This window comes from Pelodiscus sinensis, chromosome 2, assembly GCF_052426305.1.
Source record: "Pelodiscus sinensis isolate ZL-2025 chromosome 2, ASM5242630v1, whole genome shotgun sequence".
Classification (NCBI taxonomy): Eukaryota; Metazoa; Chordata; order Testudines; family Trionychidae; genus Pelodiscus; species Pelodiscus sinensis.
This window is the reverse complement of record NC_143053.1, coordinates 62,186,583-62,212,194: the sequence shown is the minus strand read 5'-3', so window position 1 is coordinate 62,212,194 and position 25,612 is coordinate 62,186,583. Positions and strand designations below refer to the sequence as shown.

General features: G+C 43.8%; 1 protein-coding gene across 1 annotated transcript; it reads right to left on the bottom strand.

Moving 5' to 3' along the window:
• Window positions 1–997: 997 nt before the first annotated feature.
• GGH (gamma-glutamyl hydrolase) lies at window positions 998–25,317 on the bottom strand. Its single transcript, XM_006113643.4, has 9 exons — window positions 25,127–25,317; window positions 21,771–21,885; window positions 14,177–14,227; window positions 12,348–12,432; window positions 8,271–8,409; window positions 6,854–6,960; window positions 6,673–6,763; window positions 5,377–5,514; window positions 998–3,382 (listed from the first exon to the last, which is right to left on the bottom strand). Exons 1-9 carry the CDS (start codon window positions 25,245–25,247, stop codon window positions 3,261–3,263), a joined length of 969 nt encoding a protein of 322 aa, XP_006113705.3. The 5' UTR covers window positions 25,248–25,317; the 3' UTR covers window positions 998–3,260.
• Between the last annotated feature and the right edge of the window lie 295 nt (window positions 25,318–25,612).

Here is a 25,612-nt window from a genome sequence, read left to right as displayed (position 1 = left end):
ATGGGGTTAAAGACACACTGTAACCTCAACCACTCTACCTCATCATAACCATATTAATTGTTCAGAGCTGAGATTATTAGAAACAACTTCAAGGCAAATTCTCTGCCCTGCCCTGTCAGAGGGCTGCAAAGGGAGCAGAGATTGAAGGACAACCCCAACTAAATTACCACACGTGTTTGTGACAGTTCCCATCAGGAGGGCAGCCAGCAGTCTGTACTAGGGATGTACTAAATAGTCGTGTAACCGATTAATCAATAAGCAAAAGCTTATAGGTTAATACTATAGACTGCACGCATTTCTTTCCTCATCCTCCCCAACTAAATTTTTTAGCAGGCTGGTCAGCAACCCGGCTCAGTCCTGGCTTGCTACCACCCCTGCTGCAGCTCTGCATTTAAATTGTATTAGGAGCTAGGCTGGCAGGCAGCCTGGCTCAGTTCTGGCTCATGCCAGGTCCAGGAGTACAGACACCCGTCCCAGATGAGCTGCTGTCATCCCGTGCTGCTGCCTCTGTATCAGAGGCAGCAGCGTGGGACTACAGGCAGCCGGTCCGCAAGGGTAGCTGGTTTTTAAACTGGCTCCTCTCGTAGACTAGCTCTCGCCTGGCACCCCACACTACTGCCTCTGATACAGAGGGAGCAGGAAGGAGTGGCAGGGAGCTTCTCAGAAGTGGAGCTCTGCCTCCAAGTGCTATAGAGTAGTTGTCTAACCGACAAGAATAAATGAGGTTACTCGACTATTCAACTAACCGTTAAACACCCTAGTATGTACCATTTTTTATTCTTCCTCTGTCATGTGTGAACTAAAGGAAGTGGCTGTAGAGTGATGCATTCTGGCAATACTCAGCTGTCAGATGGTCCCTGGGGACTATGAACAAATGATGCAGATGTAGACCACACTCCAGACAGTTCTGTTTTGTGACTTTAACAAGATTGGGCAGAGTCGAGCACCCATGACTTATTTTTTTAAATAGTCTGTATATCTCAAAGAAGATACAAAATTGCTTGTGTAAACTTTATTTCAAGTATTTAAGGAAATCATTAATACAGTTTGTTCAGTGAAGTGCTTCTTTATATAGCAGAACAAAATAGCAAGGAAATAAACTTCCAAACTCATCAACAAACACACTGATCTCTCTCCTATTGCACATGCCCCACCCTCTGCATTTGCACAATTTGGCCCTAATCATTACCAGTAAAAAGTTAACAGAAATTCTACTTTCAGGCAAGCGAGATAATGGAGACCAACCCTGCAAAAGGCACACTCTTTGGAATGTGTACAATACAAATGGTATTGTGCACAGCTCTGCCACTGTAGTGTAGCTACTCGCTTCAACAATGGAAAGGGCTTTTCTGTCGCTTCAGTAAATCCGCCCCCTTGAGAGATAGTAGCTAGGTCCATGGAAGAATCCTTCTATGGACCCTAGATGTGTCTACAATGAGGGTAAGGTCAACTTACCTAGATCGCATGGCACATGCAATTTTTTTCATAGCCCTGATCAATGTAGCTAGGTCACCATACGTTATAGGTGTAGACAAGTAATACTAGGCAAAACTCCTGGAGATATCGGAGTAAGAATTGCAGCATTTGATCATTAGTGTGTAACCAATGTAGCTGCTATGCCTATATGTAGACACAGAGACTGACTGTGTGGACTGTCAAATACTAGTAGATGCATAATACACTGTAGAATAGTTAAGCACTCAGAAAAGGAATCTAAAACGTCCCAGGCTAATTAAGCTTTGCTCAGTTTGATTGGAACAGTACCTAAGAAATTGAAATACAGCTGCTGAGTTTTATAGCCAAAATTCACCACACTTATGAATGCATTGGGCTTGAGTCCTGACAGTAATTACAGATCACAATTTTTGCTTAATAGAACATTAATTAATACATTTCCAGTCATTTTTGTTAAGGGTTAAACTATAACTGACCTATGTTCTCTTTCCCTGCCTTTGAAATCTCCTGAGAAATGCAGCCCTGTACTGCAGACATGGTGCTGTAACTGCTGTGTGTTACTAACTTTCAATTCTGAAGACATGAGGTTAAAAAGCTGAATTCCTCACATTACCCAATATTTTCAATGATTTTAGTGGAAGATGTGGGCCTGTGGAAGAAAAGGGAAATGAAACTTATTGCTTCATCTCTGTCCCATTTGACACATCTCAATTACTGAAAAGTTTGTTCACTAGTTTTGTGAAGAGTCACTTAAGTTAAAGTAAATGTGTTGCAAAGCAAAAGGAAAAAATAGAGTTTAAATACAGCAACTCCTTAATAATTACACTGTATCAGTAGTAAAAGATTAGTCTTCTGACATTTAACTTTGCTGATTGCCTCCTTCCTAATGACATTCCTGAAAGGTATCACATCAAAAATGTTTAAAAACAAGGTATGAAATCCTGTATCAACTAAAGCAAAACACTCTTTAATTTAAATAGGACCAGGATTTCACAGATCTCAGCAAAAATAAAACTATGCCATATAGCATCATTATAACACCAAACAGTAATATTTTTTCAAAAAGCAAATTATCAGGGCCTGTCCAAAATCTTTCCACTGACTTCAGTGGACTTTGGAACAGATTTTTAAGGAATAAGTAAAACTGAACAAGCAAGAGGTGAATCAATGTTTTAGCTGTGCCTTCCAAATACTGCACCTTCACTATGTAAATCCTACAAGGTACAGATGGTACTGCATAGACTTCTTTATGTCCATTTGCAATCACATTTCCCTCTTATTCTGTTGTGTTTTATGGACAAATCATTTTCTCTGCAAGAGTTTGGTTATACAAGCATACATCTGTCAATCTCAAGATCAAAAGATTATTTCATCCTTTAATTGTATTGTAATCTGTCCAAGAGAACAGAATTATACTAGAAGACTTGACGCCACCCAATTATTATTCCAGAGCCCACATTTTGCACAAGTAAACTCATTTCTTTCAACTATATGACAGGAGCATTGCTCAATTTCTTTTAATAAACCTGATTCTTTTCAAATGTGTAAGTGCAATCAAGATGTAGCCTTTGGAAGTAAAATGTATTTCTTTATATCAGGTATACTGAAAAAAAAATACAGGACCATTATAATGTAATTGAATGGAAATTTATCAGATTAATGGGCCAATTCTACAGAGGCAATATAGTATAAATCACTGTAAGGTAGCGAAAATGTTTAGGTTTTCTGCCACTTGCAATGCACAATAAGAGTTTAACTATGAAATTTATAGCAAATAACTATTTCCTGTATCATGGGATCAATTTTTAATAAAAAAAATAAACTTGCTCAAATGAAGAAAATTCAGCAGTAAAAACAGGGATATAATTGTAAATCAATGCTTTGGTCTCTTCATCCTTATTAGGAAAATAGTGCAGGCTCTTCCGGGCTGTAAAACATTTTAGAAAAACAGATTACTCTACTGTTATCATCCATGAGAATATCTTTCTTGGTGAAAAAACTCATTCTATATAGGATTACAGTAAACAGTATAGTAATAGGGATACTTTATCCTGGAAGAATGTCAGTTTTTAAGAGCAATCACTGGTGCCAAAAACTTTGATTCTTGCAGCACTGGAGACACATGCAACACCAGAACTAATACATTACAAGACTGGTGTGATGTTGTCAGATTAATATATGATTGTAAAAACAATTTTTCTGCCTCTGTTATATAACTGCAGCAAATCTTATACCAAGTATGAAACATGGCCAGAAAGGGTTGAGCATCCTGCAGGCTAACTGACCCAGAGTCAACCTGTATAGAGATGTTAGAAAAGTATGCAAATGGTAATTAACACCATTCAACAGTAGTTAGGTTAGAACTCTGAAGTGCAAACCTGTATTATTAGAAATCAAGAGGTAATACTAATTGTATGTGTTTACTTAAATCTTGTTAGAGGTTAGCCATGTAAACAGACAGTTCCTGTCTATTACCATAGATGCTGATTCAGAGATCAAAGGGAATATTAACATTTATATGACTCGTGGGTGAAATAATTTCATTATCTATATGTCTCTCTAAAGTTTGTAATAAACTGCTTAATGCATAAATTATCTTATATTAATTACCATGATGCTTGAGAAACAGAAGGAAGGTTACATCCAAAGTTCACCCAGAACTGAACAGTCAAGAGGCTGCTTGGAAACTATATCAACTCCCTGATCCTTTTTCTCTCAGATCTGCTTAAGGTTTCAAGTAGGGAAAACCTAAGCCAAGGAACCTAAGGCCCACAGGCTTGATGTGGCCTCCCGGCTTGCCTGGATCTGGCCCCCAAAGCTTAGGGCTCCCACCCCAAAGCACTGGGGAGCCTGAAATGGCACTCCAGTCCTTCTCGTGCACACAAAATCTACTAGCTTGGGTCCATCCCCTCCACCCCCCAGGCTCTGGTATGTGAGGGGAATGTGGGAAATGTCTCTCCCCTCAGTCCAGGTCATGTCAGTAAAGGTTTGGGTTTGTGGGGGTTCCCCATCACCACCTATGTGCAGCCCCTGACTGATTATTCTGTGGGTTTGCAGCCCCCCAAACCAGAAAAGGCTCCACACCCCTAACCTAAGCCATAAGGATTGAGATCCCAGGATACTGTGGGGCCCCTGAAATGGACATTGAATTGACAGTTCTTTCATCAGTCCAGAGTTATTTTAAAGCTCACTGTCTCTACTATGAATCTGATCTCAGAACTGGACTCCGCTCTGTCTGCAATCTTTTTTAGCCAGTTGGAGTAATTGCTAGAGCCATTCTGTGAGGATTATCTACTGTATCTGAAGGGACTAACACGGAAGAGTTTGTGATCTCGAGTAAGAGACAGATTGACATGGCTAGGCTGGACTGTAGGTTGCCTTGCAAGAGGAAAGTGTGCGGGTCTTTCTCCGAGCCTAGAAACAATTTCCTTTTTATTTGTGTGCATTTCTCTACTGGTTTATTGTAATTACCCCAAACAAAACAAAACTCAGCTAGTTTCTGGAAATAACATCTCCCATTCATTATCTCATTCTATCTACTTTGCTCAAGGCAGAGTGAGACTGGGAGGTGAATAAGAGCTCTGAGTTCACCTTGAGCGCAGCCTTAATTCTAAAGTTTCATTGGTTACTGGTGTCTGCTCAAAAGTTTATATCAAATTAAAAATTGACACACTCCTCCTGTCAAATTACTGAAAGGAGTTTTTCCGCTTCCATTAGAATGCTTGGTTTTTGTTGTTACTTTTACTTAACCTTTCTGTTTACGATGTCTCTTTTTAATAAGCCTTTAAAGTTTGCATGGTACGTGCTGCTAGATCATAGGTATAGTATTCTGACACTTTGAAAGGGGTCTTTTTTTACTGTTAAAGGATGGTCTCTCTGAAACTGGATTTTATGTATATAACTGAAAAAAGAACTATTTACCTTCATTCACCAAGAAGTCAGCTGTGTAATATGCAACTTTCATAGCTGATGGGGAACGTGATATGCCTGCTGAGATCTTCCATTCAAAAGGATTTTTCTCTGGATGCCACTGGACACCATAAATTGGGTATTTATGTGCTGTGTGTAAATAAAGTTTTCATCAATACCAGGAACACTTAGGTCCTCACTTAAATAGTGGTAAACACAAATTTATTACAATGAACACATTATTAGAGATCTCACTTATAAAACTCACATATATTTCATAACTTCTATAATGATACCAAAAAGCTTTAAGCAGCTTGTAAAATGTATTCCTACCTAAACCTTCACATACAACATTTCAGAACAAGAACAATAATTATTTATTTAAGATTTAAAATATTTTGGACAATTATACATTATGAGAAATTAAAAGTTTCAGGATAACGTTAAATGAAAAAGTGCTTAATTTTATGCATACAAATTTTTGCAGGTCACTGTTTCACCATTGTCATGTGATTGCTTTAGCAGCAATATTTTAAAAAATAAAAAAGAAATTGCCTCATTATAAAAGTAAGAGACTACTAGGAATGGTATTAATTGCAGTTACTATCCACCTTCAATCCTATCCAATATATAATGTACACACACCAGACATTTCTCTTACTGCATAGCTTCTAGCAGAAAAATGACAAAAATATTTTCTCTAGCTACTCTAGCAAATCAAAACAACAGTTTCTGGAATTAAATATACCAGGTAAAGGCACAGGTAATGCAGGAGTGTTTAGAAGACAGCAATTACCAGCGCTGTGGCCACAGGAATGGGGGATAGTGTCACCTCCTCACTAGCATGAATAGCTCTCCCTGTACCACAAGCACAGATAACGAGAGCAACATAGATATGTCTGTAAGACAGTCAGCAGTGGAAATACAGAGTAGACATGACACACTGAGAAGGGGTTTGAGCTACAGAAACTGGAGGAAATATGTAAAGTATGCTAACATATCTGGGTGTGATGCAGTGGGGTGGAAAGATAGAACAATCATAATCTGAAAAACACATGTCTAAAGTAAAGGGAGGTACAAAGTAAAGGGAGGTACAACTTATCTTCAGACAAAACGTATTCGCTCATGAACCAGAAGGTGGGCAGTGCAGACACTTATCTCCTTATTCTAATATTAAATCTGTATCAATAAATTAATAACACCATCACCATGCTACTGAGATCTTCCATGCAAAAAAAGCCAAATGAACAACCACCTCTCTCCCACTAAAAAATCCTGTCACAGTTTACATGTTAAAATTATCATTACCTTCCATTGTCGATATAAACTCTACATCTGCATGGGTATTAGTTGTTAGAACCTTATAGAAATTTCGTAGCTTCTCATTATTTGTGAAATTCTGCATTAAAAAGGGACAGAAAAATATTTTATTTCTAGATTTAAACACAGTAAACTCATTTTGTTTCACTAAAACCAAACAATCAAATACCTTCATGGAGAGACTCCAGTGATGAAAGTGTGCTGTCAAAGGTTCAGTGGCAAGTTTCTGCAACAAGTCATCTGGAAAATTCTTGAACATCCTACTGCTTTTCACAGCTTGTACAAAAAAAAAAGACAAAGAAATATTCTCACCATCAGGTTGCCAAAGGAACATCATTATTAGGATGGAGACAAATGTTATGAAGTATTGGCTGCAATCATTTTAATTCCTTTTGATTCTGTTTTTTCACTTAATTTTATTAATCAAAAATACAACACAAACTAGGGATGTAAAAAAAAAAAATCCCCATTCAATCCCGGTTGAAATTTAATCAGTGAAACGTTCCCGGTGGCCAATGGTCCCATGGGCTCTCAGCAGCCTTGTGGACTCCCTGTGGTATTAACTGGTAAAGTTAACCAATAAGCTAATGCATATTGGTTAACCAGTTAAATTCTTACATCCCTAACCCAAACATACCCCTGGAGCAAATCTGTAATAAAGCTGTGGCAGAATGCAGACTAGCAACTCTCACTAGGCCACAGGCTGCACCCTGACCCCTTGAAGGTCCAGTTCTGCCTCCTTTTCTCATTCTGATTAGCATCGCATTCCACCACTGATTTCAATAGCTTAGTGAGGTACTACTGAGTGGTTAGGAACAGCAGAATTTGTCTAACTAAGACAAGAAAACAGGATTTAATCCATAGATTAATTACTGGAGATCAGTGGACAAAATCCTGTTTATTGGTACTAGAGAAAAAGCCTTAATAAGCATCATCAGAGCTAGCTTGTGCCACCCTTTTGCTGAGCTCCATCTCACTTGAACTAGTCCCACTGATTTCAATACTCTGTATTATAGCACAAGGATTAGGGATGCGAAAGGTTAACTGGGTGTTGCTTACCAGTTCCAGTTAACCAATGGGGGCTGGAGCAGCCCATTGCCCACCGTGAACACAGGTGCTCCAACCTGGCCGGAGCAACCCCTGTCTGTGGAAGGCCGGGGTGTGCCGCAGGCAGGGTCTGTCATGACTGGGCTAGAGTGTCCCCCCCATGAATCAGTTATCCAGTTAAATATCACAGTTAACCAATTTTACACCCCTACCAAAGATACAGAATTTTCATTCAACTCATTACAGAGTTAGGAGGCTGGATCAAAATTATGGTTCTAGGGCCAAACTTTCAAAAATTCATAGCTTTTTAAAGCCATAATTTTGTTCAGACATCTCTCTATTTGAGAAAATACAATTTGCTCTCAAACTTTTAATTTTTCAGTTATAGAATTTTATTGGTTTTCATATAGAAGTAGTACTATCAATATAATAAAAGTAGAATCACCAATTTCAAATCTTCAATTGTAAATAATGATTTATTACAAGAAAAAAATCACTGTGAATCCAAATGACATTAGCAATGTAACAGGACTGTTCACCTGTAGTAAAGTTCAGTGGGAATGCAAAATCTTCAGTATCAGTCCAAGTTAGTAAAACCTCCTCACTGGTGAGGTATGTAAGCTCTTCATATCCCAGACATGTTCCCCATACAGGAAAATAATCTCCTTTATCATTGGCCTTTAAAATAAGAAACAAAAAAATAAATAAATGGGTCAATACGTACAGTAATTTATGTACACACTCACAGACTGTAAATCCCTTTTACTGCTATAGATTTTTTTTTTGCAACATCTAGCCCTTTTATATGCTTGACATTTGCATAGCCAACAATTTTATGTATCAGGTACCTGAAAGAGAAATTTCCACTTTAAACATTACAAAATAGTAAGTGGCACTGTTATCTTAAAAACAATGAAACTGATATAAAATCTAAACTAAGGGCAAAACCAGGAGAAAGAAAGAAGGAAGAATTGCTGAGCAAAAGCAGATTGAAACTTTCAACTTAAAGCAGCACATATATTTCCAAACAGAGATCTGGACCCGGGAATAAAAATTCTATTTAATATGTTAACCAGTTAAACTATGTGTTTAACCATTAACTGGCCACTGTGTTGTGCCATTGGAGGAGATTCCTGCCCGCAGCATGGCAAGCCCGGCTGGGCTGCAGCACCAGTTAACCAGTAACCCTGGTAAGCATGCCAGTAAGGCAATACTTACCAGATAATCAGTTACCGTTTACATCTCTAAACTGGACAAGAAATGTTAAAATTCCCATCTACTGACTTTGATCTTTATCTGATTCGTTTTAATTGGCCAATCTTCAGGTGTTTACTGATTCTTCTGCCTTCCTGTTTTTCCCTTGAATTTTTTCATAACCTCTGTTCCTTGTTTCCGCCCTCCCACCGTTTTTTCTTCCCCCTTCTCCCCTATGTATTTTGGGTCTGCATACCCTAAATTCAAAACTCCGGTCATCTGAAGAAGTGGGCTGTGCCCACGAAAGCTCATCATACCATCTATTTTACATGTTTTGTTAGTCTTTAAAGTGCTACCAGACCAGTTTTTGTTTTTTAAGTTTATCTTAAAAACATAGTTACACCAAGTAACTTCTTTTAAACCTGATGGGGCAAAAAGGGAAGACACACTAATATGAATTTAGAACAGTAGAAACTCCAATCATCTTCTTACATGCAAATAACGTCTTGGCTTCTATAACTCAGATTGCACTTATAAAATGTATCAGTATTTTATTGCTAATTAAGTCTCAAAGGATGCAGTTCAGAGTACACAATTTCAGAAGCAAAGTAGAGAAAAGCATGCCAGGAAGAGACATCAATAAAGAAAATAACTTTCTACATTTTCAATTATCTTCATTATATACATCATGTCTGATAAGATTTTCCTCTCAAACTCTGTACAGGCAGTCCCCGGGTTACGTACAAGATAGGGACTGTAGGTTTGTTCTTAAGTTGAATCTGTATGTAAGTCGGAACTGGCGTCCAGATTCAGCCGCTGCTGAAACTGACCAGCGGCTGATTACAGGAAGCCCGAGGCAGAGTTGCTCTGCCCTGGGCTTCCTGGAACCAGCCGCTGATCAGTTTCAACAGCGGCTGAATCTGGATGCCTGGGACAGAGCAGCTGGGGCACTGCCGGATAGGTCCCTGCAGCGGGGGACCAACCAGGCAGCACCCCAGCTGCTCTACCCCAGGTGTCCCCAAGTCAGCCGCTGTTGAAACTGGTCAGCGGCTGATTCCAGGAAGCCTGGGGCAGAGCAACTCTGCCTCGGGCTTCCTGTAGTCAGCCGCTGGTCAGTTTCAGCAGCGGCTGACTTGGGGACGCCTGGGGCAGAGCAGCTGGGGTGCTGCCGGGTTGGTCCAGTAGCGCCCCTCCTCGGCGCTACTGGACCAACCCGGCAGCACCCCAGCTGCTCTGCCCCAGGCGTCCTGAATCAGCCGCTGCTGAAACTGACCAGCAGCGGCTGAATCAGGACGCCTGGGGCAGAGCAGCTGGGGTGTTGCCGGGTTGGTCCAGTAGCGCCGAGTAGCGGCGCTGCGGGACCAACCGGGCAGCGCCCCAGCTGCTTTACCCCAGGCAATGCGAGAAAAGCCTGGTCTGCTGGGGGGTGTGTGTGCACTAGCTGCGCCCCTCCCCCCCCAGCAGACCAGGGAGACACGGGCGGCGGGACCGCCAAGACGCGCCGCGGTCCCGCCCGCATCCTCCGCGGCTTTGCTCCGCATCTCCCTGGTCTGCTGGGGGGGATCTCCCCCCCCCCAGCAGACCAGGGAGACGCGGAGCAGCTTTTCTCGCCCTGGAGGACGCAGGCGGCGGGACCGCGGCGTGTCTGGGCGGTCCTGCCGCCCGTGTCCTCCGGGGCGAGAAAAGCCCCGTTCGTAACTACGGATCCAACTTAAGTTGGATCCGCGTAAGTTGGGGACTGCCTGTATATGAAGTGATGACAAGCAATTTGCTGAGTTCTTGTGAAATGTTCATACAATTTCATCATAATGTTTACTGTCATGGTGCCCCGAAAAAACACTGCACACTTAGTCACGTGCTTAATTAAAGCAGTGTGTGTAGTTTCACTGAGGAAAACAGGACTCCTTATACTGCATAATGTAAGCAAGACTTTGCAATATCAGAATCTATGAAAACCAGATGGCAATGCTCATGAACGAAGATGGGTGTTCAACTTGAACCCTTTTAAAGGAGCCTGCTTTTCAGAAAGTTCAGAGCACTCACCTAGACCAGAGGCGGGCCATGAACCGCTGGCTGCCGGGCCACCATGATTCTGGAGGCCAAGGCTGGGAAATACCGCCCAGTTCTGCCGTGGCTGCTGGGAGAGGCGGGTCCTGTCCTGCTCCACCTCTCAGCCAACCAGTGCTGGGCCAAGGCAGGGTCTCCTCCTAGCTGCAGAAGAGTGCTTCCCTGCACAGCAGGAGGGCCACGTAGAACATGATGCAGCAGCATGCTGGACTCCGTGCGGCACTTCCGCTGTGCAGCAAACTGCTCTTCTGACACAAGGAGGAGATCCCACGCCGGCTCAGCGCTGGCTGGCTGAGAGGTGGGGTAGGACATGCCTCTCTCAACAGCTGGGGCAGGAGAGGAGCCGCTAGGCAGTGTTCCCCAGGTAAGGCCTCCAGAGCCGCAGCTGGGGGCTGGAAGGCAGCACACAGGTGAGGAAAGCAGGGCAGGGCTAGTGCTGGAAGGCTCTGGGGGTGAGGGGCTCTAAGAAGTGGGGGGCTAGCACTAGGTCTCTGGGAACTGGGCTAGTAGCGGGCAGGGTATGGGGACAGGGCTGATTCTGGGGGCTCTGAGGATGGGGCTAATATTGGAGACTGGGGGCTGGCACTGAGGGGGCTCTGTAGGGGTTGGATGCAGTAGGAGCCTGAAAACAGGAGGCTGACACTGAGGGGGTCTGGTGGTGGTGGGCTCTAAGGGGCAGGGGTCTGGCACTGGGTGACTGGCATGGGGGGTGAAAGTGAGAGGCTGGCATGGGGGGTTGAATGCAGGGGAATCTGGGGTCAGTGGCTTGTGGGTAGTGGAGGGGTGGCAGGCTCTAGAGGTTAGGGCTAGCATGGGGGCTTTGGCAGCTGGGGCTTTTGGCTGACTGGCAATATTCTATTTGCATATGCATATTCATAATAAATATGCAAATATAATGTTGCTGATCTGCCAAAAGTTTGAGAATGGGTCTGCCAGTCCCCAGTATCAAGAAGGCTGGGAACCACTGACCCCTGAAAAATTTTGGCCTCAGTATTGAGCAGAACATCTGAGCACCATTTCTGCTTCATAAAAAAATTACACTGGATACCAAGAAAGATTGTGTGAAGTGTTGGCAATGAGGTGACTAAGTTAAATTTTACAAGAAATTATGTACAAATAAAGAAATTAACAGTTGACTTCACAAATTATTTAACAATAGGTCTCAAACCTTAATGTTAAGTTTCAGACCTGCATCTAAAGCTATTTGATGATGTTACACACTGCTGCTTATTAACGAACTAAAGGAATATATTGCACTCCAGTTGGAGATGGTCAAGATATAAGCCTCCCATTATTTTGGTCCCTGAACACTTAACAATAACCAAATCAGGTTTTTTTTTCCTTTAAGTAGTTACCTGTAGTGCTTTGTTGTAAAACATCTTAGCAACTCTAGAGAATTCTGAGGTCTTAAGATCAACACCACCTCCTGGGAAAAGTACCCTAAAAACAATTAAATATTATTACATGTAAATAACTACAGGTCTAGGCAGAATACAGCGTGTAAACATGGACAGGACTCATAAGAACCCACAGACCTCATCTCACAGGAAGCACACTCCAAATAATATGATCACAATGTCTAGGTACTACAGTAAATTTCAACATTTAAAAAGGGGTAAGGATAAGAATTAAAAGATAATATTTTCAGACCGAGAAGGTGAAACTGAAACATGTAAGTCCTACAAGATGAAAGGCCATACATAAAATTCTAATCTGAAACGTCCATATTATGATTCAATAGATGCAGTTATTTTATTTATTATTTATATAAAGTCAGATTCTCTCAGTCCTTACTTAACAGAGTAGGGGAGTGAAATGGGGTATGGGCCTCCCTTACTCACTTGTGCAGCCCTCCTCAGATTGGAGCAGCCATTTGCAAGTGTGTGAGGGGGAAGGAATGAGAAGAGACTTCACTCAGCTCTCTTCATTAGCCAGCCTCATATGTTGGCCTGGGGAATAGCAGTCTTCACAAAGAGGGATAAAATAAGTTACTCCCTCCTAGGGGAGCAGGGAAGGAATTCTCATTCTGAATCACAATTCCTTCTCTGGCTTGCTCCTAGTGCTAGACAGGTACATGATTCCATTTACTCAGGGCAGAGAGTAGAACCTCAGACTACAAATTGACTAGTCAATCACACACCTCATTTGGAAGTCAAAGTACACAATCAGGTAGCAGCAGAGACTGGGATGTTAATGAACAGTTGTGTAATCGCATACAATATTATCGGTTACACAACTATTTGATAGTCCCCAGGGGCGAGGCTGGCAGCCAATGTACTCCTGCCCCACTCCTGGGGAGCGCCCTGCCACCCCGCGCTGCTGCCTCTGTATCAGGCTCTACTAGGCTCACCGCAGACAGAGGCTGCTCTACGGGATGCGGAGCAGCCTCTGTCCATGGGGAGCTTGAACCTTCACTGCAGCTTCTCCTGCCTTCTCCCTCCCCACCCCTGCCACACGCTGCTGCCTCTTAAGCCACCTCCCCCCAGCACCAGCTCCTGCCTGCCCCTGCCCTCGCTGCCTCTGTAGGAAGCAGCGAGGGGAGGGCTGGCAGGTCCTCAGGAGCCAATACGCGTGGGAAGCTGGCTTGAAAGAGCTGCTGCCTCTCTATCAGAGCTCACATATCATCATGAGGGATGAGTTGAGTGATGCAAGGAACAAGGGAGAAATTTCAAGGAGGAAGTGGGAGAGGAAGAGGGTGAGGCAGGAAGAAGGATAGAAAAAGAGAGGGTTGGAAGAAGATACAGAGAATGAGTAAACAGAGTAAGCAAGCAGCAAGAGCTGTGAAATAGCTTTGGCAAAATGAAGTCCATCACGGCAAGGTACAGACAACACGAGCAGAGTGAAAGTGGGCTGCTTGCTGGCCCACTACTCCTGAACGCAGACAGAAAAGGGGTGCCAAGATACCTGCAGGGCTGTAAGCAGTTATCTAACAAACTCCTGTTTAAGGAATGGACACAGATGATTTCCTCTTTTAGCAGGTGTGTGCATGTGCATTACTTAGCACATACCCGCATGAAAGGTTAGACAAGCATTCCCTACTTAAAACAACGAAGTATATGAGTCTGGAATCACCAAAGGTAAAACCAAGAACTCAACGATAAAATAACAGTGGCTCTGAGAACTGTTTTAGAGAGACTTTGTGTTAATAGATATTTTAACACAAAATTGATGCTTCAAAACTTACCCATTAATAGATTGGAAAATCTGATCATACTCTTCTTCTGTACGATTGAGTCTGAAATCACAACAAAGATAGTTACAGGTATGTCTGAAATGTCTTCACATTTTACCATTAAAATACCAAAGGCACTTAATACAAGACATCTACAATAAGCATGGAAAATGTATAAAAGCATGTTTGAAAAGTAAGGGAAAGAGTAATTCTAGATGACTAAAATCCATAATCTCCTCCCCACCCATTCCCTCCCCCAGTCCTACACTATGAATTATACCTTACTCTTCTGGTCGTCTACGAAGAATATATGACTACAAAATGTGGAGTAATTGGTATGATGGGAGCAGTGTTGAAAATGAGCTGTGGACTACAAGGGACTAGAAATTGAATGAGTCAATATGATGCAGCTACAAAAAAGGCTAATATCATTCTGAGGTATCCTAACAGGAATGTCATATACATCACAGGAGGTAATTGGCCTACTCTACTCAGTGCTAATGAAACCACACTTACAGAAGGGTAAGTCTAACGTCAGTACTGGGCAAATTAGTTGAAACTATAGTTAAGAATAGACTTGTCAGATACATAGATGAACATAATTTGTTGGGGAAAAAGTCAACATGGTTTCTATAAAGGGAAATCATGCCTTACCGATCTACTAGGGCACAGCAGGGCTAAAGCCAAAATAAACTATGCAACTTGAGCAACATCAAAAGAGCTTATTTGGGCTTTTGGTGCTGTATACACAGCAGAAAGTCTGAGAAAGAGCACTCTTCCTTCAACTTCCCTTACTCCTCGTAAAACAAGTGTTACAGGAGTTGGAGTAAGATGTCCTCCAGCTCAACATTATTTTGACATTATGTCGAAATAACTACTTGTAGTGTAGACGCGGACTATGTTATTTTGGAATAACACAGGTTATTCCGAAATAACCTTGCTATGTAGACATAGCCCTAGAGTTCTTTGAGGGGATCAAACAGCATGCAGACAAGGGGGATCCAGTGACATAGTGTACTTAGCTTTCCAAAAAGTGTTTGACAAGGTCCCTCATCAAAGGCTCTTACGTAAAGTAAGTTGTCATGCAATAGGAGAGAAGGTCCTCTCATGGACTGATAACTGGTTAAAAGACAAGAAAGAAAGGGTCCATACTGGGACCAATCCTATTCAACCTATTTATAAATGATCTGGAAAAAGGGATAAACAGTGAGGCTGCAAAATTTGCAGATGATATCGAATGGCCATTTGGTTAAGATCGTTAAGACCAAAGCAGACTATGAAGAGCTTCAAAAAGATCTCATAAAAGTAAGTGATTCGGCAACAAAATGGCAAATGAAATTTAATGTTGGTAAATGTAAAGTAATAAACACTGGAAAAAATAATCCCACCGATACATAGAAAATGATGGGGACTAATTTAGCTACAACTGCTCAAGAAACAGGTCTTGGAGTTATTGTGGATAGTTCTCTGAAAATATCCATCCAGTGCACAGTGGCAGTCGAAAAAGCAAACAGAATGTTAGGAATCATAAAGAGATAGAGAATAAAACAGACAGCATTGCCTCAATATAAAACCATGATACACTCACATCTTGAAACTGTGTACAGACGTGGTTGCCTCATCTCAAAAAAGATATATTGGCACTGGAAAAGATTCAAAAAAAGACAAGAGGCTTGGCTTGGATTGGTTGTCATACGAAGAGAGATTACAAAAACTGGGACTTTTCATCTTAGAATAGAGGAGACTAAGGGGGATAACATAAGAACTAGGGGCCATCAAATGAAATTAATAGGTAGCAGGTTTTAAATAAATAAGAGGAATTTTTTCTTCATGCAATGCACAGTCAGCCAGAGGATGTTGAGAAGATCAGGATTTTAACAGGGTTTAAAAAGAACTAGATAAATTCATGGAGGTTAAGTCCATCAATTATCCAGAATGGGTAGGAATGGTGTCCCTAGGCTCTGTTTGTCAGAGGCTGGAAATGGATGACAGTAGAGGGATCGCTTGATGATTACCTGTTCTGTTCACTCCCTCTGGGGCATCTGGCATTGGCCACTGTTGGAAGAAAGGATACTGAGCCTAGATGGACATTTGGTCTGACCCAGTATAGCCCATTGTTATGTTCTCAACTGGAGTACTGGATCCAGTTCTGGGTGCCACACTTTAGGAGAGATATGGACAAATTGGAGAGTCCAAAGAAAAGCACCAAAATTGATTATAGGTTTAGAAAACCTCATCTATGAGGCTAGAAAAACTATGTCTCTAGATTATGAACATACAGGAAATGAAGATGAAGACAACTGAGTTAGCTGCAGAAGCCAGTATTTTAAGTTTCTCATGTTGACCTGGTTGACATAGTTGATTTAATTTTTGTTTCTAAAAAATATACATTTCATTCAACTATTTTAGTTAAAAACAACTTTAACAAAAACTTACTAAATTCAAAAATTCATATGCTTGTTTTGTTGAAAAAGTATATTTGCTGTTGAAGAAAAAAATCCAGACTATGTAACGTTGTTTTCAATAAATAGAACAATTCAAACATCTATCAGGTGATGTTCCCATAATTTAAATGTCTATCAGGTGATGTTTTTTTCCTAAACCAGCATGACAAGACAATCCTCTAATCCTCCTATTGAATTGCAGATAGTTCACCTCCCCGTGACTTCATAAATATCTGCTTCAATTACCTTTCGTAAATAAAATAACCAAACAATCATTCATTTTCTGATGTAGCTGTAAAACCAATCTGAAAAGTTTTCAAAATAAATCAGTTTAAAAATGTATAGCGTGTACCTTCTAAAAATGAAACCTACATCTATCTCTGAGTTGTGAAGAATATGGATTGGGGTTATTACAACCAACATGAATGCACTTTTATGTAGAAAACCATGATTAAACTGAGTCTTCCTGACTAGTGATTTAAATCAAAGCCATCCTAGGGATGTAATAGTATAGTTGATTAATCAATAAGCAAAAGCTGATAGGTTAATGCTATAGACTACATGCATCCCCTGCCCTTCACCACCAGTATATTTTTAGCAGGCTGGCCAGCAGCCCAGCTCAGTCTTGGCTCACGCCGGGTCTGGGACCTACCCCCTCTGTGACTCTGCATTTGAAGGCTATGTCTACGCTGGCATGAATTTTAACGGAAAAGTTTTCCGTTAAAAGCATTTTTGGAAAAGCGCGTCTAGATTGGCAGGATGCTTTTCCGCAAAAGCACTTTTTGAGGAAAAGCGTCCATGGCCAATCTAAAAGCGGTTTTCCGCAAAAAAGCCCCGATCGTCTTTTTCACGATCGGGGTTTTTTGCAGAAAACAGTACTATGCTGTCTACACTGGCCCTTTTGCGCAAAGGTCGTTCGGAAAAAGACCTCTGCTCGAACGGGAGCAGCATAGTTTTTCCGGAAAAGCACTGATGATTTTACATGAGATCGTCAGTGCTTTTCCGGAAATTCAAGCGGCCAGTGTAGACAGCTGGCAAGTTTTTCCACAAAAGCAGATGATTTTGCGGAAAAACTTGTTAGTCTAGACACAGCGGAAGTGTATTAGAAGCCAGGCGGGCAGGCAGCCTGGCTCAGTTCTGTCTCATACTGGGTCCGAGAGCTCAGATCCCTCCCTGAAAAGGGGTTGCGCTCCCATCCCACACTGCTGCCTCTGTATCAGAGGCAGCAACACAGGGCAACAGGCAGCTGGCCCATGAGGGGAGCTGTTTTTTAAACTGGCACCCCTTGCAGACCAGCTCCCGCCTGGCACCCCATGCTACTGCTTCTTATGCAGAGGCAGCAGCACAAAGTGTAAGGTGCTCCAGCCCCATTCCTGAGGAGCCCCACTAGCTGCTGGCCTCACCTCCGGAGACTACAGAACAGTCGAGTAACCAATAAGAATTCATTAGATTAATCCACTATTCAATTAACTGATATTTAACTCTAATCCACCCTGAGTGGAAGCTCTGCTAATTTCTTAATTCTGTCTCCACACCTATCAGCCTCAAGGAATTTAGGAAAGACAATACAGCATGGACCCTACCATGAATCCATGAGGCTCTGGGGACATCCCTTGCTGGTGTGCCTCCTTTGGAACCATGGTGCCAGAGCTGGTGCCGTGTGAGTATATCATTAATAGTGATTTATAAACAGGAGATTCTATTCCATTCCCACACTGGTTACTGACTTCAAGAGTCAATGGTGCTAGATTTAATTAATCCAAGGGTCCTGAGGGAGTTGGCAGATGTAATTGCAGAGCCTCTTGCCATTATTTGAAAACTTGTGGCAATAGGGAGAGGTTCCCAATGACTGGAAAAAGGCAGATGTAGTGCCCATCTTTAAAAAAGGGAAGACAGACAATCCAGGGAAGTATATACCGGTCAGCCTCATGTCAATCTCCGGAAAAATCATGAAGGGGATCCTCAAGGAATCCATTTTGAAGCACTTGAAGAGAGGAAAGTGAACAGGAATAGTCAACATGGCTTCACCAAGGACAAGTCATGCCTGATCATTCTGATTGCCTTCTATGACAAAGGTAACTGGCCCTGTGGACATGGGGAAGTCAGTGAATATGATATACCTTGACTTTAGCAAAGCTCTTGATATGGCCTCCCACAATATTCTTGTAGGAAGTTAAGTATGGGTTGGATAAATGGACCATAGGGTGGCTGGAAAACTCTCTAGAATGTCGGGCTCAATGTGTAGAAATCAATGGTTCGATGTCTTATTGGTAGTTGGTTTAAAGCAAAGGGCCCCCAGGACAAGTTCTAGGGCTGGTTTTGTTCAACATCTTTATTAATGACATGGATGAGTTTTTGGATGACACTAAGCTAGAGGGAAAGGCAAGTACATTGTAGGGTAGGGATAGGAGCCAGAGCATCCTAGACAAAATGGAGGATTCGGCCAAAAGAAATCTGATGAAGTTCAACAAGGACAAGTTGACAGAAGAATCCCAAGCATTGTTACAGGCTGGGGACCGACTGGCTAAGCAGCAGTTTGGCAGAAAAGGACTTAGGGATTACAGTGGACGAGAAGCTGGATAGGCGTCAACAATGTGCCCTTATAGCCAAAAAGGCTAATGGCATATTTGGGTGCATTAGGAGGAGCATTTCCAGCAGATCTAGAGAAGTGATTATTCTCCTTTATTCAGAATAGGTGAGGCCACATCTGGAGTACTGCATACAATTCTGGGGCCCCCACTACAGAAAGGATGTGGACTCATTGGAGAGATTCCAGTGGAGGGCAACAAAAATGATTAGAGGGCTGGAGCATATGACCTACGAGGAGAGGCTCAGGGATTTGGGCTTGATTAGTCTGCAAAAGAGAAGAGTGAGTGAGGGGAGTTTGACAGCAGCCTTTAACTACCTGCAGGGAGGTTCCAAAGAGGATGGAGAGAGACCGTTCTCAGTAGTGACAGATGGCAGAACGAGGAGCAAAGGTCTCAAATTGCAGTGGGGGAGGTCTAGGTTGGCTATTAGGAAAAACTATTTCACTAGGAGGGTGGTGAAGCACTGGAATGGATTATCTAGGGAGATGGTAGAATCTCCATAGTATCGGCTTGACAAAGCCCTGGCTGGGATGATTTAGTTGGGATTGGTCCTGCTTTGGGCGGGGGCTGGACTCGATGACCTCCTGAGGTCTCTTCCAGCCCTAAGAAACTATGAATTCCTGATTTACACATGTATCAGCAAGGTCACTTGTGCCCAGCTTCTTAAAACACACAAACCTGCCACATTCACAGTCCTAGCTTTCTCAATTTGCCCCTGCTTTCCACCATGCCAGTCCACTGCTGCCAGGACTGCATTCCCTACCACCAGCCCATTCCCTGAACTTGGCCAGCTGGGGCTCTCTGATTCTGGAGGACCACAAATGTTGACAGACCAGGGTGTCCCGGATTTGAGAGGTATAACCTGGACTACTTTAATCCCTACTAACATTGTACCTGGTGTTAGAGTTTTTACATTTTTACTGTTGGCCAAGAAGTGCTCTTTCTGGCATCAGCCTATCGCCTGCAGACGCCAGAATTTTACTCTGATCAAGAACCTGGAATAGTTAAAAAATATAGAACTCTTTGTAGTAGTAGTCAGTAAGCCAGATATGAGAGCAGGGGTGACTGATGAGAGGGCACACAGGGGACCACATGACAACCCCTCCTTCATCTCAAGCCCCACCTCTCCCTGTCCTTGCTCAGCCCTGCCTCTTCTCCCCACCCAACGTGGCAAGAGGGACTCCCCCAGCCACATCACTCCACTTCTCACTGGTGAGCACAGAGGCAGTGTCACGCCATCCCCAGCACGGCAGAAGTGAGAAAGCAAAGTGAGCTGGGTCCAAATTATTCTGCTTTTCCTGCCACTGCTGGTGAGTGTGGGGAAGCTTAAGGTGAAACCCTGCTGCAGGTGCCAGGCCATGCCTCTCGGACCCCACCAGTGGCCCCTTGCCACTCCCACCCATGGCATTGGAGCAAAGCACATGCCCCCCACCACGTGTCGCTTCTGTATGAGAGGACTCAGACCTTGACACTTCAAGCACCACTGGCAGTCTCCCTCCATATCCTGAGCCCTAGGCATTATTTATGTATTCATGACACTACCTGGCTCTGAAGGCAACAGCATGCATTTAGAAACCTGACAGATCACAGCTAGCACCTGGGTCATACATGATGTCTGAAGATTAGAAAATACTTTTAATATACTGCATTGCTTGGCACCAGCTTGGTGTGAGTCTATCCTCTGATCTTTAAAGCGTTAGAAGCACTGTGCACCTTCTACAGCAGGGCTTGGCTACCTTTTCAAACTCAAAAGCCAAACTACATCAAAATTCAGAACAAGTGGTCAGCAAAGAGCCCCTTTGCATGACTGAAAATACAACTTAATATCATTGATAATTGACATGATGATTAATAATAGCATGAATGAAACGTACCCACAGACTTCATTTAATGGGACTTCTGCTGCTGCTGGGGGTGCAGTTTGCAGATGTGGGGGTGTAGAAGTCAGAGCTGGGGTATATGAGGGGCTCAGGGCAGGGGGTTGGGGTGTGTGGGAGGTGCAAGAGGCAGGGCAGTGCACTGGGGGTGGGAAGTAGAGTATGTGGGTGGGACCCTGGGACCAGATTACCTTACCTGGCCACGGCTGTGCTGCATGCAGCAGTGGTTGCATGAAGGTCCAGGCCAGGATCGCTGCAGCCAGACTGTGACCTTCCCTCCTACTCATGCTGCAGCAGGAGGAGGGCCACTGCCAGCCCTTCCTGTGGCCACATGGGGACCAGACCGTGGGGGCCTTTTCCAAGATCGGGGCCTAGGACAGGACACTGCAACCAGATGGGAACTGGGCCCCGACTGGGGCCTTATTGGCCAGGCTGCCACAGCCAGAGCCCAAGCCAGGCCACTGTGGCTGGGCTGTTGCAGCAGTCGCAGGGACACTGGGGCTGGAGACAGACAGACCACAGCAGTTAGAGGGGGGCTGGAACCAGGCTACCAAGCCAGATGGAGGCATCTGCCACCACCAGCCCCTCACTATCCCAGCTGGCAGTGCACATGCGTCTCCTACAATGTGCCTTTTAAATGAGCAGAGTACCTGAGCCAGCTCTTTTACCTCCCACCTGTAACTATTTGGGAGCTTACCTTATTGGCACAACTCGTGCGCCTGCAGATTCTAAGAACTTCACATATGAAGCAGCAATGTAGGAACTTCCAAATCTATGGAAACCTGTAAAGTCACACTCCTGTGCCAATATCCCTAAAGTGTCCAGAAAACAAAGAAGAATGGTGCAAATTACAGTAAGTATAGAAGGAGTCCAGAAGAAGGCAAATTATATCAAAACTCTGATTCCTTTCACTATCTGATTTGATTCATACACTATACTGAGTAGTATCACACTTAATGATTTATTAAAAATGTGAAAATTGGAAAAATAAATCAGCATGATTCGTAATGGGGTATCAAATAAGACCATTTGAACAGTCTGACTAAATTCCCTGACTTATTTGATTAAATTCCACAACTTCTTCTAAACATATTTTCTGTATTTAATTTGTCTAGTGTTTAAATAAAGTATGTTTATTTATCAGGGCACTTTAAAGACAAGGTCCCATCTCCAAAGAGTTTAAAATCAAAATCCTGACCCTGCAGTCAGACTCTGGTCTCTCACAAAGTCCCATAGAATAAAGAAGAAACTCTCTTGGAATCCATCTCATCCACACAGATTGGCTCACAATACTGGGCCATAGTAATATGTATCAGAGTGCAGGTTACAGGCAACACAGGTTATTTCCTGTATGTCTAGTGAATGTGCTGCAGACTAGTTTGTGACGGCAGGTTGTGTTTGTCCATTTTAAATGTCCATTTCGCAACACACAGCCAAACCAGAACACTGCATTAGAACTTTTTCTAGACTGTTATGCAACATGATTCACTGTGTGTCAGCTTCTGAAAACAGCAAAACTGAAAAACACTATTTTGCAGACTAATTGCTCACTATTTACTTTACACATACAAAGCAAAGCTAGCTGAACTATTAACCGCAAGCTCTGGTAACATCTTTGGGTAAATTACCCACCTCCTTTTTAAAACAAAATCAGCATCTGTTCTTACTTCAAAAGTGAGCAGAGGAGCTTTTTGTAAAAGCTATGAGGAAGGTGGAGAATCCTGAATGTCTCTGTGCCTCAATTCCCCCCTCTCCAGGATGCAGATAACTGTACTTCCTTTCCTCTTGGATGTTCTGAAGATAAATACTCCTAAGGCAGGGGTCAGCAACCTTTCAGAAGTGGCATGCCAAGATTTAACTTACTCACTTCTATTTACAAATCTACATGCAGGGAGTGGGCGGGGGGGGGGGGGGGGGAGAAGAGGAGCAGGCTAAGTATGGGGACCATATTTTCTGAACCAGCTGCAGCTGGGGAGAACAGTTTAATTTAAATTAACAACAGACTAAGTGTTCTAACTTTCTCATGTTAGTATATCAAACTTCAATTTAAATATATTAAAATATTAATTTATGTCCAACACAAAAGGTTTCAATGGCAGGGGCGGGGCACTTTTTTTGGGTCAGGGGCCACTGTCCACAGAAAAATCATTTGGGGACCACACAAGTGAGAATCAAAAAAACTCATCCAAAAACCTCCAACCCTCACTGATGTGGCCCCAGCTAAGACACCTCACTCCTCTGGTGCTCCACCCTTTTAACTGTTTCAATGTAAAGAGCTCATGCCTCCCAGGCAGCTGTGTTGCTTAGCCATGCTGGATCAGATCGGATCAGACCAAAGGTCCCTCTAGCCCAGCGTCCTGTCTGCCGACAGCGGCCAGTACCAGATGCCCCCAGGCGCAAGTCTTTTAAATAGATTCAACTGAAGGGGCTCATGGGTCTCTGGCCCCCGGGGCAACACACTAGCAGGAGGCCAGAGTTGCGAGCCCTTTCAATAGCAAGAATAGAAAGGGCTTGCAGCTCCCATCTCCAGTTAATGTGATGCCTGGGAGCCACTGGGGAGGTGGGAGCCCTTTCAACACCTGCTATTTAAAGGCTCCGTCCCTTCTGTCCGAGGCCCCGCCCCTTCAAAATTTTTGAAGTGGCCCGCCCTCAAAAATTATTGCCCACCCCTGCAATAATGGATCTAAAAGTGACTGTATCTATAGTTTAACCATTTAACTAACATCCCTATCCTGCACCTCAATCTCCTGCCCCAGGTCACAACCTCCTTTTTCATTCAAACTCCCTTTCAGACCCCACACCCTCTCCTACAATCCAATCTCCTACTTTGAGCTCCCTCCTTCACAGACCCACACCCTCTCCATAGAAAAGGACAGCCCTTGACCGACCACTCACAAAAACTTAACATGCCTACTCTCCCCCATCAAACATTATTGCCCATTGTTGACTCAAGCAGTAGCATGGACCTACCCTATGTGAGTGTTACTCAAACACAGGGCCATGGACCAGCAAGCCAGTCGGTGGTATCAAAAAGGCTGGAAAACACTGGCTCTAAAAGATGCTGAGGTGCCCAGGCCCTACAGCAGTGGGAGTATATAAGTGCCCTGGATAGCCACTGTAAAATACGGATTTGCACCCGAGGGGGTAGGGCAGGCTAGGGTGTGTCACCAGCCTAACAAGTGAAACTGCCAGGCAGCTGAAGCAAAATGCAGGACAATGTAGCACTTTAAAGACTAACAAGATGGTTTATTAGATGATGAGCTTTGGTGGGCCAGACCCACTTCCTCAGATCAAATAATGGAAGAAAACAGTCACAACCATATATACCAAAGGATACAATTTAAAAAAAATGAACACACATGAAAAGGACAAATCACATTACAGAACAGAAGGGGGATGTGGGGGGGGGGGGGGAGGAAGGTGAATGCCTGTGAGTTAATGATATTAGAGGTGGGGAAGGGGAAATGTCTGTGAGTTAATAGTATTAGAGGTGATAATTGGGGAAGCTATCTTTGTAATGGGTAAGATAGTTGGGGTCTTTATTAAGTCCGGTGTGGAGGGTGTCGAATTTTAGCATGAATGCCAGTTCAGAGGATTCCCTTTCAAGTGCAGATCTGAATGTCTTCTGAAGTAGGATGCAGGTTAGCAGGTCATTAAGACTGTGTCCTTTCTGGTTGAAATGACAAGAAACTGTTTTCTCTTTGTGATCTTGTCTGATATCTGTTTTGTGGGCATTAATCCTTTGGCGAAGTGTCTGAGATGTTTGTCCAATGTACATAGCAGGCAGCGAGATGGCCCCTTTTTGACAGGCTGAAGCTTTATGCACAGAGGTGTGAGGGCTGCGGGAGGGGAGGGCTGGAGGGAGGAGAAGGTAGCTGTACGGCATTTTAAGGCGCGTCCCAAGCTGATGCTCTCGTGGTGATACCTGCCCTACCCACCCCTCTGCTCCCTCTCGGCTACAAGGACACCTCCCTCTGCACGCCAGCGCGGGCACCGAGCACGTCTCTATAGCTCGCACGCAGCAGCAAGGTGCCCCCCCCCATCTCCTCTTACCAATGATGGGTCTCTCGTTGCTGCCCGGCGGCCGTGCGGCGGCCAGCGCATTGGCGCAGAGGAGCAGCGGCAGGAGGAGGCAGGCGCCCGGCGGGGAGCGCGGCCCGGGAACTCGCAGCATGGTCTCCGCGCGGCCCTGCGCTGCCGCTGCAATGTTGCAGGCGCATCCCAACGCAGGGGCTGGCCGCTGGGCTGGGCTTGGCTTCCGGCGGCGGGGATAGTCCCTGCGGGCTGCACCCTGGGAAACGTAGTCTCGCTGCGGGGCTCCGCAAAGGGAACAGGCTCTGCGGGTTCGTGGGCCCCGGGCAGGGGCACCAGGGCTTTCCCCACGTGCCCGGCGCTGTCAGTAAACCCTGAATGCAGCGTACGAGCACAGTCAGGACATGTGAGCCGCTGTTCTCCCGCCTCCGCTTGCACGTTGCCAGATCATCTCTGATACAAACGGTTGACTATGTCGACATGTGAGAGTGCTTGACACACCGGCTG

Coding starts and splice junctions, on each gene's coding strand:
- GGH (XM_006113643.4), bottom strand. CDS start 25,247: ATGCTGCGAGTTCCCGGGCCGCGCTCCCCGCCGGGCGCCTGCCTCCTC. Junction 6,961..8,270: donor CCCACTGAACTTTACTACAG/GTGAACAGTCCT, acceptor TTTTTGTACAAG/CTGTGAAAAGCAGTAGGATG. Junction 6,764..6,853: donor ACTGGAGTCTCTCCATGAAG/GTATTTGATTGT, acceptor TTTTTAATGCAG/AATTTCACAAATAATGAGAA.